The sequence below is a fragment of the Parasteatoda tepidariorum genome, chromosome 1, assembly GCF_043381705.1.
Source record: "Parasteatoda tepidariorum isolate YZ-2023 chromosome 1, CAS_Ptep_4.0, whole genome shotgun sequence".
Taxonomy (NCBI): Eukaryota; Metazoa; Arthropoda; class Arachnida; order Araneae; family Theridiidae; genus Parasteatoda; species Parasteatoda tepidariorum.
Genome location: NC_092204.1, coordinates 3,878,985 through 3,896,296, shown reverse-complemented (window position 1 = coordinate 3,896,296; position 17,312 = coordinate 3,878,985). Strand labels below are relative to the sequence as shown.

The following is a 17,312-nucleotide window of genomic DNA, read 5'->3' as shown; positions in this document are numbered from 1 at the left end:
GTTTTTAGTGCATGAATCTGAATTGAACAACCTGATAATGCTCACTCTGGTTATTGTTATCTGGTTGCTCACTACGTGCTCTTGCGCGCCGAATCCAATCAATTAAAAATGAAAACTGTTGCCAGCGCGAGAAAAGAAATATCATCGGTTTTATTGATACATACATACATACGTACGTATTAGCGTTTTATATAATATAGATTCTTATAATTATAAAAATAATTATAAGTATATAGAAATAATAATAATTAGAAGAAATATGTTAGTGGAAAATGGAAACACCCTGTATATGTAGAAAATACGTTCAGCAATGCATCAAAAATTCTTATTCTTTTTGTTTTGTAATACATAAAAATTGTCAATATAGAAATTTGTTTAAATATTATAAAGTTTTTTTTAGTTTATTTGCTTCCTAACATCTATATTTCATACATTCAATCTAGAAATATAAAGTTCGGTTATTTTAGAAATAGGTACATATTAAGTGCTGGTATGTTTAGTGTTAAAAACCAAAGCTTTCAAATTTTTTAGTCATTTCGTCAACATTTTAAAAGCCTTACCGCGAAAGAGATGATAATAAATAAGAGAAGATAATAAATAACTTTTTGCAAGATACTTTTAATAATAATAAACATATAGTTACTAATTTAAAATAACAAAAGCGCTGCGTTTACAAACAAAAACTATATATGTTTTTTTTAACCCTTTCAGTCCCAGTGATTCCAATTGGAATCATTACATTTATGTAATGATTATCGTTACATAATGATTATCATTACATTATTGAACATGTAATAAGTTTTTATTCTATATTATGGGTGTTATTCTTGCATTTTGTTGGGGGGAGGGGTGGATGCACAAATTATTTCCAAATTATTTCTTTCTCATTTTGAATATAATCATCACAATAAAAATAATAATTTAAAATCATGAAATCCGTAGCAGTAGTTATCGAAAAAAAGATCGACGAAGAAATCACGTGAATCGAACTCCTCAAATGCGTGATTCGTTTCTAGATCAGGTTGTTGTAATAAATGATATCGTATAAAAAAAATATCGGATTTAAAAGCTATGGAAAAATCAATAGCTATAACTGCCAAAAATTCGTTGGAATTATTATCTTAAAAAGTGAATACTCAAATGCACGATTCGAATTTTCCATATTGCTTGAAATGTATCGGGATATTTAAAATCCACTTGAAAATCAATAACTGCCGAAAATACAATTGAAACATATCGATTTACAATACTATCGGCGTAAATTGAGCCATTCAAATAGTGACTATCTCAATGCACGATTCAAATATTACGTCTAAATTTCTGTAGAAAAGAAAAGTATATATTTTTTTACTTCTCGAAAGAAAAATCGTTCTGCAAGAACTCTGAAACGATCTGTGCTAATGTCGCCGTGTCGCTGCGATTCTGCCACGGGAGCTACCACTAGAATAGATGTATACAAAAAGCGTAGAAAGTTAGCAGCCCTGAGACGAGTATCTTTTTAGATAATTAAAAATATCCAATACAATCGTCATGCTGCTGAAAATAGAGCTGCTAATCGCTTGAAGTATAGGCCTAAATCTAGTTAATTGTCAAATGTTATTAATATTATTTCCGAAAATAAATTGTTAATTTTGTCAGTAAAAAGATTATTTATAAGTTTTGGCTTGTTTTGTGGTAGATGAAGCCACCTGCTGTAACAATAGTTTTCGTCATGATGCTGACGTTCCAAGGAATTTTGGCCCATACGGAACCCTGCAACTTCAACCCCCTCTGCACCTGCACACATCGTGACGTCAGCTGCATAGGCGTCCCCTTCGCACAAGTCCCCACACTACCCCTTGATGACGTCTTCCAATTCACTCTACTGAAATCCGGTGTAGAAACCTTACAGGACAAATCATTCCAGGTGAGTTAGAGGATGCTTATAAACCTTCGAAAATCTTAGTCTTAAAATTCTTGATTAATCCATCAAAAATTTTTGATGGTTTATTTTGGTTTCAGTGAGATTCTTGATGGTCCACCATCATCCAACATTTTCTATTATGTTTGATATGTCAACAAACTTCCATCATTCCATGATGGAAAATGCTACTTTGATAATGATGGTTAACCATCAAGAGAAGTTTGATTCTCATGGAAATACAATCCATGATGATCCGTGATGGTTCCAACTATACATTTCCATGATGGTTTCATGGGAATTCTTGTTGGTTCTCAGACAATGTTCTCATCAAATGTTCTCATCAAAACAATGTTTTTTTTTTTTTAAATGTTGGATCATAAATAAGTTCAAATTCCTACATTGGGATGATGGTTGTTCATGATCGTTCCAACATTTGATTTTCGAGATACTATGATGGACATTTGTGCTGGTCCATAATGGTACAACAATGCACGTCCATGATAGTTTAATAATAATTGTTGGTTCAGCAGGAATGTACCATCAAAGCAATTTGGGTTTCTTTATGTTGACCCATCATCATATGATCACGAATTCCGACATTGGAGAAATGGTTACTTATGTTAGTTACCATCAAAAAATATAATGGTTTATGAATTATTGATGGTTATTATCAATATTATGTTGGTTCATCATTTTTGAAAAACCATCAAACATTTGAAGACTGAAATTTGAATAAACTGTGCTAGTGCAAATGGAATCTGCAGAAAATCCACACATAATTAAATCAATTAAATTAATCTTGGAAAATCAATGAAATCAGCTAACAATACAGAAATAGATGCTATTTCAATCAAACGGTTTAGACAAAAAAAGAAAGATTTTGATATCTGGCACAGAAGTAAAAGAAGAATTTTAAAATAAAATATCTTCATACCTATTTGATGAAAACAAATTTTATAAGCCGTCATATTAAGCATGTTGCATAGCGTTTTTAAAAAGTTCTTAAAGGTCCTTTTCGATTTTCTATTTTTAAAAGCCCTTTTTAATTGAGAGCCCTTTTTAATTGTTTTTTTAATTGAGTGTTTTTTAAAAGTGCTTAATTTTCTCTATTCGAAAATGAGATTTTTTTTCGTTACCATGACGGTTTTTGCCTGGTATTATGCAAAAGCGTGTTATTCAACATTTTCACAATTCATTCAACCACAATCCATTTCGGCGTATCATCGGTCCAATAGCGTAAGAAAGAGGCAATTATTTTACATGTTTGATGAAATACTTGCAAATCCGTATGAGCATCTATACTGAGCTGGGTTCGGTGAGATTATTGCACTCTCGTGTGCAACTCTACTGTCTTTTGCGCGATATTCTCAATTTCAACCTTAATTTTCCATCCTCTGACATCGAACCGAAAACTCTCAATTTTTTTTATAATGGCTAATATAATCAAGAAAGGAGCATCCTTGTCAGAAACTAGTTATTTTACCTTGGCCATGTAAAGTCTTGGAAAATTATTTTGCACTTTGTTGATGTTTATAGTGCTTAAAAATATTTTTTGGGTGCTTGAAAAGTACTTGCAGGGTGCTTATTTTTTGGTGAAAGATTTTGCTATGCAACCTGTCAAAACCAAATATAAATGTCATACAGGATGTTTCGAAACTGATGGTCAAAGACTTAAAGGCCGATTGAAAACAAGGAATTTTCACCATACGATCCAAGGGCGATGATCTACTCTAGAAGATATCTGTTACGTGGCAGTCACGAATAGCTCCTAGTGGTTCACCCACCCATGCATTGTATGGTGAAAATTCCTTGTTTTCAATCAGCCCTTAAGTCTTTGTTCACGAGCTTCTAAACTCCCTGACTATCATCTAAAACTACCACAACTTTCAAAGTTTATAGATGAAAATAGGCAAAAAAATTTAAAAAATGCCTCTTTAATCCGAATATTAACATTGTCTGATGATAATTAACCGGCATTTACAAGTTGAGATTGGTAGGCACTTTATTTACCCGTCGCACCTGAGTTGCTCTATGGGCTATTGACGGCGGTCTGGGAAACATTCCTGAGAATGTTCCGAAAACATGCCATCGCAATTTTGATCCTCTGCCGACGGGATGACTTTCAACGCCTGCTCCTATAACTGAAAGCCTCCACACGGTTTCTTATAGGTAGTCCGGTCATACCACTATGAAGGTAAACCAGTTTACGAAAGAGCCATCTAATAGAAAATCTAGCAAAAATAAGCAAATATATGTCTAAAAATTTGTTTAATTTATGAATATCATTGGTTAGTCTTATTTACTTATCAACGACTACAGATTCAATTCTCAAATATATATGATGGATTTATTTGAGAATTTAATTATATTTAAGAATAATTGAAAATATATAGGAGAAGATGGCACTTTTTCTTAATTACTATTAAAATAGAAATTGGATTCATGCACATAATTGGTTTACTTTTTAAATAGTCTGCGCAGACTACTTCTGAAAAACCATTTGAAGGTTTTCTGATGTAGGATGGGATGGCACTTTATGATAGAATAGTTTACCGAGAATCAATACGACGCACCCTCGGTTTCTACATAGGCTGATGAAAGTGGTCACCCACCCGCTTACTGACAGCAGCCATTGATGCTTGATTTCGGTGTTCTACCGGTAAACGTGTCTTTACGATCAATCCATTGCGGGACATTTCCAAGTTGAATATAAGGATTGATTTCTATTTAATGAATACAAAAACTACAATGAATAACTTTGATTTTTAGTGTTTCATTTTTGTCGTCTTTTTTCTTTTCAAAGAATACTCGAATATCGTCTCTAAGAATGATGCAGAATCAACTGTCTCATATTCACCCGAAGGCTTTCCAAGGGAGTGAATTAGCTTTGACTACTGTGGATCTCAGTTTCAACAGATTGCACAGATTACCCCAAGAGGCTCTTCAGAGGGTAACACAAATTTTCAATTACCTCAAATTACCACAACACAAATTTTCAATTACTTCGAATTACCACACCACAAATTTTCAATTACCTCGAATTACCACAGCACAAATTTTCAATTACCTCTAATAACCACACCACAAATTTTCAATTACCTCTAATTACCGCACCACAAATTTTCAATTACCTCAACACAATTTCCGATTACCCAATAAAAATTTAGCTTATATGGATTTTCTCTCATGAAAATTCGTGTTTATAATTAACTTTAACTGAGCATATTTAAATGTACTTATATTGCTTACCTGTCCTTCAAAATTCAACTTTTTTAAAACTAATAGATTTCATAAGTTAAGGTTACAGTGAACTCTTAATTAGTTTTTCTTGAAAAATAATGTTATAAGGGGCATTCAAATGAAACCCGGCCACTAGTGTAAACCATCGATTTTGATAACTCATAAATGTAGCTATACACAGTACACATACTAGTCACAAAAACTGTTTTACGCATTTATCCCATTGCTACACTAGCCGGTCTGTTCCATTTTTGAAGAAACTAGTAGGCCGCTGTCGAATCCAGGCCTGGACCCAGTTACACAAGTCGTCGTCCGTTGTGAATCGATGTCAGCGAATAGAGAGGCCCAAAAACATGAAAGTCACGTGGTGAAAGGTCTGGATTGTACGGTGGATGTTCCAGCGTTTCCCACCGAAACTTATTCCTGCTTACGCTCCTGCACGTTCCGTAGTGGACGATAACTTGTGTGACCTTCTCTTCGGCGTGCAACCACACTGTCGCTATGCAATGTCAGACGTTGCGCATGCGCCAGTCTCTCTACCAATAGATGGTGCCGTAATACATGCAGTTACGTGGCTCCCCATTACGTCTAATGCAAAATTGGACGCACTGGCCAGGTTTCAACTAAATGACCCGCATACATTGCTGTAACTTGTATGAATTATTTATATTTAGATAAAGAACATGAAAACATAATTTGATACTTATTAAATGGTATAACATGAAAAATTAAAATGTTTTTTTTTTTTTTAAATTGTCGATTTATTTTGCGCAAAATTGTTTCTTAAATTTAAAGATTCTTTGTTAATTTCATCTCTATTTAACCTTCTCAAAGTGTAGAGAAAAAAATTTACACATTTTACAATTAATTTTTATTGATCTAGATAGTGTTTCCAGTTCGATGCAAAATTGTGTTTTGAGAAAAACAATTTTTTGTCATAAAAGAGCAAAATAACACTAATATTGTTAAATGCCTTACAAATTCTTATGATTTTAATAATTTATATGATTTCTTGTATCAGAACCAAGTAATTCCTTATAAATGTAGCAAATTATGGCAGTTCATATCAGAAACTAAGGTGGAAGAGAAAACGGTATTACAACAAAAAAGAATTTGAAAAAATTGCCCAAAAATACACAATTATTTTATTTTTCACAAATTTGCTCATTGAAATGATATATCTCGATAACATGTACACAGAACTTATATAACTAATCAAATGGAGTAAAAAATTATGATTAATTAATACTAAATCATGCGTAGTAATGAGTAGACATACTAAAAAATTACGAGGTTTCAGGTGACAGTAGAAATGAAAATAAGAGTGTGTTGCACGAATGTGAGAAAAAGAAACTAGCTTATAGCTTGATTGTAATCCCTCAAATACGAAAAATTCTTTTCCATGTTATAGAGCATCATTTAATTAACATAAAATAATCAAAATTAGAAAATCGGTTTTTCCAGGGTTTTATTCCGATTTGGGGTGTCCACTATAGCCATGATAAATTCTTGAAGAGCCGCGATGGCTCAGGGGATAGAACCTTTAAATGAGGTGAACCGTGGTTCGATTCCAGCGATGGCTGGTCGATACTAATTCCGCATCCGGCTTGCACCAACAACAACACTGACGTAAAATATCCCCAGTGATAGACGTATCATGGGTTAGAGCAGTGTTTCCCAAACTTACGACTTTTGTGTACCCTTTTTAAGTTTTTCGTAACGCTGTGTACCACTAATAAGAAAATGAAAGTATTTTTCACTATAAAAAATTGTACAAAAGTTAAAAATCACACCTGGATGTTGACACCACTAATTATTAACTGTTAACTCTGCAAAAAATAGCCGAGAGAAAAATACGCAATCGTAAATTTTTATGGCTAGCTTTGTTTTTAAATAAAATTTTTGAAATTTTCGCTTGTTGCAAGATAATTCCATAAGAACGCGTACCCCTGCTGAACGGTTCCCGTACCCCTGGGGGTACGCGTACCACACTTTGGGAAACACTGGGTTAGAGTCCCTTTGCTGTCAAGCTAACCGTGGGAGATTCCCGTGGTCTTCCTCTCCATGTAACGCAAATACGGGTAAGTTCCATCAAAAATTCCTCCACGAAGTCAAATTTCTCCGAATACTTGATCCAGGAGTCCTCTTGTCCTCTGGATTGGGTTCAAAATGACAGGGCTACGGAGTTCAACATTAGTAGTCGTAAACCCATAAAGTTGGGTCGACTGTTCAAGGACGGTTATCAAAAAATAAATTGATAAAAAAATCATGTAAGAACAAAGTAAATTTCGCAATATTCTACAATTATTTTTTTAATGTTAAGAGCATCGAAATATTTATTATTTTAATATCTTCTAAAGAACTTTTTTAAAAAATACCTTGAAATTTCAACAATCTAGTAATAGGTTTCATAAGTTAATAAATTCATGAAGGAATAAAGTAAATTTAGTAATATTCGATAATTTTTTTAATGTTAAAAGCATCGGAATGTTTATTATTTTAATATTTTGTATTGAAATTTTTTTTTAAAAATTATGGCTTTTTATGAATTACCTCTTATGTCGTGCAAGATAACGTCTCACAATTTAAAGAACTTTTATAAATTCAAGTTGTTACTACCTATTGTTAGAATTAAAAACGATGATTCCTGTACGATAGTTAACACGACTAAGGGAAAAAATAACGTCATATGCTTTAATTAGCATATCACAAAGCAAACCCCTTCTCTATCATAAGTCGATATCAAATTCGAATAAAATTATACTCATTCGATACAAATAATGAAATAATTTATATAAATTGCTACCATCCGTCGGGACTTCCTATTTAACTTGCTCTCCGAAAATTTAGAAAATTAGAAGAATATATTAAGACGAATGAGCAAGACATTTCATCAAGAGTTATCACTAGAAAACGAAATTAAAAAAATGAAAAGATTCCCACCGTATATACTCAGCAACTCCCCACTGCCATTTTGTTTTCGGTTCAGCAACTATTTAGAATTTTTTAATACCCTAGGTAAACTTTATTGACAATATATCATGGGCGTTGAAAGTGTCCAATATTTGAGGGGGACAAGATTAACCCCCTTAATAGCGACATATTTCAGAAAAATGGACCAAAAATGGAAAATGTTTTTGACTGTTTATTTTTTTTTCTTTATCATAAAATTTAGAAAATGGTTTTTTTATTGCAAAAGTAAAATTTTAAATGCAATAACTACTGTATTTATAATTTCTACTTACACATAAAAAGGTAATGGATTACACACACATCTTATTCATTTAGGGGAAATTAAACAAAACTTGAAGCTAAAATATAATATAACTAGTATAATATAATATGAAAACACACTGAAAAACAACCAAAACTAAACGAGAAAGCGAAACTTTGCCTTTGTTTATCAATCTAAGTGTGTCTTTGTTTATCTGAGCAGCTGACAACACCCACATTTTCCCTAACTCGACTGAAGTCGTAATCAGTGAAAAACTGGGACCATTAATGCCATCTATTAGGAAAATAGGGAACTATGTATCCTAAAATCAAAACGAAATCAGCTCGGGCATCACAAATACTGCACGTAGTAGTTGTATGAACTGGATTCGGGCGACAATGGCAAGGGGTTAAAACGTACAGTGGAAATAGTTCACCAAGTTCCACTTGTAAAAAAACGAATTTCTTAACATATATAAAAAGATTAATTTCTTTCTTAAATACACCTCAAATGAATTTAAATCGATTATGATTGACGAGTATTTTTTCTGAGAGAATTATCGAGGGTGATATATTCAAAATACCTCCCCTAGCATTTCTTTTCCGTTTCTTGTTCGTAAACTGTGTTTTAAATGTTCGACACACAGTTTAAATAAATGAGCTTGAATCATTTTCAGTTGAGGCATCTGCAGTGGTTAAGCCTACATTCCAATGACATCGATGATTGGCCAAGCTTACCCTCGAAGCCAAACTTGCGCAGTGTTTTTCTTGGAGACAATCGCATTTCACTCCTCATAGATGGCGCCTTCTCCAACCTACACAACCTGACGTCACTGGATCTCGACCAGAATTGCCTAACTGACGTCAAAAATCACCCTTTTCCCTCCTCTCTCCAGACACTCTCCCTCTCCAACAATCTTCTGAAGCGTGTGCCATCTGAAGCACTCCACAATCTGCGAAACCTCACTTGGCTTCAGGTAATCATTTTACTTACTTCCCAGAAAGCATGTAACCTTACAGCAACCTTGTTTCGTAATTTACTTTTTAGTGTCACGAAAATCTTTGTACTGAAAACCTTTTTTCGATTATTGCAGTTTCAAACCTTTCATCCTAAAAGGATTAAAAGTTATTTTTTAAAGCTTTTTTAAAAAGTATAGTCACTTAGGAAAAATTGTCACTTCCCCAAACCATTTACATTATAACTTTTATTCTTATTTATCTGTAGTTTACTAACAATTGCTACCTTTTTTTGTTACTTAATAGAAGACCTCCCGAAACAGTTTGTTCTAAAGGGTGTCCCAAAATTAACGCAAGATTTGAATTTGCCGCCATTTTCGCGTAAATTGTTGGCAACCCTATAAAAAGAGCAATTTGACAGCTGTTAGGGTTAGTAAAAATGAAGCGTTCAAGACTGTGTCACATGCCATACAGCCAGTGGAACAATTCAATTACTGCAAGAGACATTTCCTGGTCGTGTACTCTCTCCTTTTGGTGATCATAATTGGTCCCCTAGATCGTGTGATTTAACACCGTTAGATTTCTTCTTATGGAGTTATTTGAAGTCAAAGGTCTATGTCAATGAGCCCACAACCACCCGTGCATTACAAGAGGAAATTAAACGCTGCAGCAACGAAATTTAGCTGCAATTATGCAGAAAAGTCATGAAAAAATTCGACAAAAGAGTGCGTATTTGCCACCAAAGCCGTAGAAACCATTTGACCGATGTCCATAAATAACCCTATTCTAAGTACTTTATGATTCAATGGAAAAATAATAATCTAATGACTAAAAACTGTGTTCTATTTCATTCAAACCTTGCGTTAATTTTGGGCAACTCTTTATAAACTTTAATTCTTATTTATTTATAGTTTACTGATAATTACTACTTTTTCGTGTTTTAGTTGAATGGTAACTTAATAGAAGACCTCCCCAAACCGTTTATTCTACCAGTGAGACACCTCACGAAACTGGATCTCAGCCACAACCTCATCAGAATTCTCTCCGCATCTTTACTGAACCACACAGAAGTCGCCATCACGAACCTCCACCTCGAATTCAACTACATAAAGACTCTAAACGGGGCCACGTTTAAGGGTTTCGTTGTCGAGAGGCTCTCCCTGTCCAACAACAGACTCAGAACCATTCCAGACGGCTCATTCGAAGGGCTTCAAGACACCCTCAAAGCCCTTGATCTGAGCCACAACCTCCTGGAGACATTTCCAAAAGCCTTAAAAGATCTGACCGCCTTGAGTCATCTCTACCTTCGGGGCAATTCCATCAAAGACCTAGATCCTTACGACTTAAACGGCTGCCGTTATGACTTAGACATTCTCGATATCTCTGGGAATAGATTCAGAAAAGTGCCGCGAGAGGCGCTGCATGCCACCCAGAGGATATCACGCATCAGTCTTCAAGATAATTCCATTTCATCCATATCCGCTGCAGACTTCAACGTATGGGGCCAATCTTTAACAGCTCTGAATCTGGCTAACAATGAACTCACTAGCATAGCGCCAGATACTTTTTCCGGGACAACGAAACTCAGAGAACTTAGACTCTCTTACAATAATTTGGTGTCCTACGATCCCAGTACGTTCAAACCGATCAGATCGACTCTTGAAATTTTGGAATTGGGTAACTTCAACCTTCCCACTCTGGAAGTCCTTGAAGGAATGGAAAAAGTTAAATGGTTGCAGGTAGACTACAACAAGTTGAACGCGCTTTCGACGTCGACTTTTGAAGGAATGCCTTCCCTCATTCATATCGACTTGGAAGGAAATAAACTGCAATCTTTACCTTCAGGACTCTTCAGAAATAAAGTTCACACGCGACTCAACAGTGTCGTTTTAGCTAATAACGAAATAGAAGTGATAGAAAACGGCACTTTCTACAAACTGCCTTTTCTGACGAACGTTGTTTATTACGGTAACAGGCTTACCACGATTAAATCTTTCGCTTTCAGCGAGATGCCGATTCTAAACACCGTGATTCTCGCCAGGAACAGAATCTCCAGCATCGAAAAAGCGGCTTTTTCGAACCTGAAAAGCGTCACGAATATATTCCTCCAGGACAACAACCTCACGGAGTTCTCGTTCGTCGGATTCCACAAAGTGGGCGAGTCCAAAAACCACGTGTTCCTCGACCTGTCTTACAACCGAATCGAACACCTGCTGAAAGTGCCGGACTTTAAAGAGAGCGAGAGGTACATCAATGTGCGCAGTTTAGACCTTAGCCATAATCTGATATCAAAAATAGACGGTAGCTTCCTTAAACCTGTGGGCAAAACCTTGCATTCCTTGACCTTGTCCTACAACCGGATAAGTTTCCTCGACACTTCCATCTTCCAACATGCACCCAACCTGCAGGTGCTGCACCTGGACGGAAATCTGCTGTCCAACTTGCCAAACGGCGTCTTCCAAAATTGCCTTATGCTGCAGATCATCAACATCGGTCGGAACAACATGTCGACGGTGTTTAGCGGTGCTTTCCGAAATCTTAGCTCACTTCGCATCTTGGACCTTAGCCAGAACAACATCAAAACACTACCAGAGGACGTTTTCATAGGCACCAGTCTGGAGCGGTTGAATTTATCCAGCAACGACATATACTACGCCCCGACTGAGAGCCTGGCCCACACGCGAGCCACCCTGAGATATCTCGACCTGTCCGGTAACCGGATATCCAGCATTCCAACCAGCGGGATCAACCATCTCCACAATCTGCTGAGCCTGAATTTGTCGGGTAATCACCTGTCGAGCTTACCGGAGGACGCTTTCTCTAAGTTAGTGTATTTGTTGTACCTAGACCTGTCCCACAACTCGCTGTGGAAGTTCAGCGACGAACCTTTCAAAGCTCTGGTGTCCCTGCAAACCCTCAACCTATCTGAAAACAATATTCCCAACGTGCCGAATTTTCCGCTGCCCTCTCTGCGCGTCTTGGACTTGTCTCATAATGTCATATGCAACGTGTCTGACTTGTCGTTGTCGAGTGTGACGGAGTTGAGGCAGCTGGATCTGTCTCACAATTATCTGGCCGAAGTTCCGGTGCACGTGTGGCCCTCTATTGTCAGACTTATCAAATTGAATTTGTCTTACAATCCAATCCGTGCTCTGACCACGAACAGCTTCAGAAAATTGGAGAAGCTGAGAGAATTGGATGTCCGAGGTCTTGATCTCACTTTCATGGATTCCAGAATACTACACCACTTAAAGTAAGTTTTTTCTACACCATTCTCGACTCACATATCTTTTGAATAATTCTCCTATTACAGAATTGGGTTCAAATGTTTTTCAAATCATTGCTTTCGCATGTTATAAAAATATAAACATTGCACACCATAAAGTTTTTTTATCCTTATATACATTAAATAATAAGGATCAAAATAAAAGAATTTTTTAAAATATATTTAAAAAATAATAAAAAGTCGGAAAACAAAATAAGAAAAACTTCTCTTCGTCAGCTGATACGATTATATCAGCAAAAAGGAGTGCTTTCTAATTTTCTAATACTGTATCAATATAGCCAGATAGAAAATAAAATGTCAAGAAAACACAGAACAAAAAACGAAACCTATATAGCGAGTAACGAATTTAATATTAACTTACACTTACCGGAATCTTTCAAGAATGATTTCGGATATTTTCGTAATAAATTGAATGTGAAGTTCTGAGCATAGAGGAACATATTTTGAGCATGTGAAAACAAAAGCGTGTATAGAGGGATCTTATACGGCTCGTTCTTACTGCAGTAATGAAGCGCATTTGATTTGTTAGTTACCAAGGATAAGCCCGGAAAAGAATGTACGCAAGGTAATATTATACTGGATAATTACTAGTTTATAATTAGTAAGGTTGATTCATAATTATACAAATGAAATTATTTTATAAAATAACATTTATACATAATTTGTCCAGTTTGCACATGGTAAAAATATAAATTAATAAAGAATTTTTTTACATATATAAAAATTAAGTTTAAATTATTGAAATAACAAGGGAAATATAGATTTTTAAATAAAAAGTAAATTACTTAAAAAACTTTATTTTAAATAAAAAGGAAAACTTAAATTTAGTTAATTTTTGGTTTATATAAAGTTTCTAAGCATTTATCAAAACAACCTGGATTTCTAAACGCACCAGATTTTGGATTTCACGGTTACAAAGGTTACATATACACCCTGAATAAATTTTTGGTCAAATTATTTATGTATAATAATTATAGACAATAAATGTCCCAAGCATTTATCAAAGCGATCATTTAAATTTCGATCTGCACTACATTTTGGACTTTACGGTAAAGCTTTCACATTGAATTTATTTTTAAGTTTGATAAGCTGTATACAATAATATGCAACAAATTTAATATGTGTATTCAAACTAACTATGTGATTTCATAGAGCACATACATACTGGATTATTTTTAAACTACTCAAATAAAACATTTGATGGTTTTCCATTGATGGTAACCAACATATGTAACCATCATCCCAATGTAGAAATTCGGACTGTTGTATGATGGTCCAACATAAGAAAAGCTACTTGATTTGATGGTTTGTTCATGTCGAACCATTAGAAATGTCCATCATAGTTTTTTAGATGTCAAATGTTGGAATGATCATGAACCCTTATCAAACCAATGTAGGAATTCAAACTGATTTATGACGGGCTACATAAGAAAACCAAAATTGCTTTGATGGTATATTCCTGCTGAACCAACAAAAATTATTATTAAACCATCATGGAAACGCATTGTTGTACAATTATGGACCATCACGAATTTCCATGACAGTATCTTAAAAATTAAATGTTTGAACGATCATGAACAACCATCATCCCACTGTAGGAATTCGGCCTAATTCATGATAGTCTAAAATAAAAAAACCCAAATTGTTTTGATAGCATATTCCTGAGAACCAACGAGAATTCCCATAAACCCATTATGGAAATGTATTGATGCAACCATCGTAGACCATGGATTATTGATCCATGAGAATCAATCTTCTCTTTATTGTTGACCTTCACAGTATTACAACAGCATTTTCTATCATGGAATGGTGAAAGTTTGTTGGCATATAAAAAACATGACAGTTTGTTGGCATATAAAAAACCAAAGAATACGGATTGATTTATGATGGTCCAACATAAGAGTAGCAACTTGTTTTGATGGTTTGTTCATGTTTGAAAAATCAGAAATTTCCATCAGTTTCTTAGAAATCAGTTTTTGGAACAATCATGATCCCAATGCAGGAGTTCGGACTGATTTTTGATGGTCCAACAAAAAATTTATTTGATGGTATATTAATTCTGCTGAACCAAAAAGACTTCCCATTAAACCATCATGGGAATGTAAAGTTGGGACCATCACGGACCATGGATTGTCGGTCCATTAGAATCAAACTTCTCTTGATGGTTAACCATCATAGTTTATTAAAGTATCATTTTCCATCATGGAATGATGGGTGTTTGTTGGCATATCAAAAACCACGAACGCATAATGGAAAATGTTGGATGAGGGTGACCATCAAATGGTATTGGCCCAGAAAGCATTTAACCTTACGGTAACCTTGTGTCAGAATTTTCCTTTCAGTGTCACGAAAATATTCGCACTAAAAACCTTTTTTCCAGCAAAAATATTGCGGTTTCAAACCTTTCATTCCAGAAGGATTAAAAACATTTAGTAAAGCTTTTTTTAAAAGTATTGTTTACTTAGGTAAAATGGTCACGTGGCTCTCAAATGACGTTTTATTTGACGTCACACTAGCGATGGGATCAAATTGCATTGTCCATTAAAATTGCAGGACAAGGTGGATTTTAGCTGAGCATACAAAACGCTGCGAAAAGAAACCTGATAATTATCTAGACTTAACATTGTTTGCACATACATACGTAATTATTATCTATATACATACGTACATATATTTTATACCTACAATATAAGTGTATGTACATGTGTGTGAAACTAAAATGTCTGAACATATGCACTAGATAAAATCATGTGTACATACATTTTAGTTACATTCATTTGTACGTATACAAATACGTACAAAATGCAGTACATGTTAATACGTGCAAAATGTATCATTATAAAATACATTCTACTATCTACTGTAAAATATAATCATTTATAAGAATACAATAGTCTTGTAATCGTGTAATTAGATTACATGTAATCATAATTACATGTAATCAAATTACATGTAATCAAATTACATGTAATCATATATTTTGATTACTTGTAATCATAATTACTTGTAATCGTTTTTGTTGTGATTACTTGTAATCGCAATTACTTGTAATCATGATTACAAGTAATTGATTACTGTAATCGACTATGTAATCATGATTACAGCTGTAATCAAACTTTGTAATCACGATTACAAGTAATTGATTACTGTAATCAATATTGTAATCATGATTACAGCTGTAATCAAAATTTTTGAAAATTTTAATCATGATGACAAGTAATTGATTACTGTAATCAAAAAATGTAATCGATTACATTTTTGGCCAACTCTGACTGAAACCAACATAAACCATCGACATTTTTTGATGAGACCATCAAGAATTGTGACTTGAGATGACATTGAATTTCTCTCTCTTCCAGGTTCCTGACCTCCTTCAAGACGAGCACCTACGCGGGATTAAGATCTATCCGTCTCCAGAATCTCCTCTCCAAATCTTGCAGCCTCCGACGAGTTCTGATAGACGTTGAAGAGACCAGTCTCTCTCACCAACTGCAGTTCGCTTTTGGTACTAAATTACGGGAACTCACAGTAACGGGTAGGAACCTCCAGTACGTGTTACCCGATGCATTCCAAGGGTTGGAGACCCACGAACTGATACTGCGCATAACAGGTACGAGTATCAGTCGCCTGCCCAACAATCTGCTCAAGTATCTTGCAGACATTCGATATTTGACATTAGACATCAGAGGAAATTATTTGACCAGCATGGAGGATAGGGTTCTGAGTCCAGCCAGCAGAGTTAAATCTGAGGGATACACGACACAGCATATTTCTGGTAAGTGAAGTTCATGTTTGATTTTCAAACCTATCGAAAGCAAGAAATTTCCTTTTCAATGTTCAAACCTATCGAAAGCAAGAAATTTCCTTTTCAATGTTCAAACCTACCGAGCGTGAAGAATTTCTTTTTCAAACCTATCAAACGATAAGAATTACGATAGGCTTGACATTTTTCAAAGGTTTCGGATGAAGAAAATTTATTTTCAATTATCAAACTTATTTAGTATTTAAAAATTTAACTTTTCAAACGCATCGATCTAAATTTAACTGTAAATTTCATTCTTTGATATTTAACTTGAATAACCTTCTTAAATTCAATAAAATTCATTATCCATTTTTAGTTTCATATATAGCTGGTGAGGGGGGGCATGTCTCCAGAAGCAACTCTTTGAGAAAAATCATGAAAAATAATTACAAATAGATTAGAGAAAAATGCGTGAGTTCGATCACCACCGGTCGAAGAGTCCCCGTGTAGTAAATGGTAACTGGTGCACGTTAAATATGTGGGATCACAAAATCCTCTTTGTTCCCATAAAAAATTTACCTCCAGGGGAACTGAATTTTAGATTGATCGTTCTCTGGTTCAAGTCAAAATTATGAGTTGTGGATGTATGAATGGGTCCGCACTATAAAACGTTTTGTGAGGTTTGTGTGTGACTGAAGTCTTATTCTTGGCCACAGATGGCGCCACTGAAACACGAGAAAAGCACCCTCTGCCTTAAAATTTGCTTGATTTCACCAAGCAGGCTTGCTGATAGTGACAAGGACATTAAAAACAGAGAAGATGCATCGCCCATTACCTGTTGTAGCGTCTGGAACAGACATTTTATGAAATAAAACATTCTTCCTTTCCTGCTGGTCTACAAGGTACATGGCCGACTAAAACTTATATTTTTCTCTTGCATATTATGTCAGACTATGGATTTCAATGAACAA

General features: G+C 34.8%; 1 protein-coding gene across 1 annotated transcript in view; it reads left to right on the top strand.

Moving 5' to 3' along the window:
- The window catches only part of LOC107455053 (chaoptin), a gene marked incomplete at its 3' end in the record, with an annotated part of 272,614 nt that extends 256,240 nt beyond the window's left edge, over positions 1 to 16,374 (top strand). Inside the window, 5 exon segments of the mRNA XM_071186716.1 lie at positions 1,679 to 1,906; positions 4,707 to 4,853; positions 9,034 to 9,333; positions 10,258 to 12,566; positions 15,959 to 16,374. Coding sequence (XP_071042817.1) covers positions 1,679 to 1,906; positions 4,707 to 4,853; positions 9,034 to 9,333; positions 10,258 to 12,566; positions 15,959 to 16,374 — 3,400 coding nt within the window.
- Positions 16,375 to 17,312: the final 938 nt, after the last annotated feature.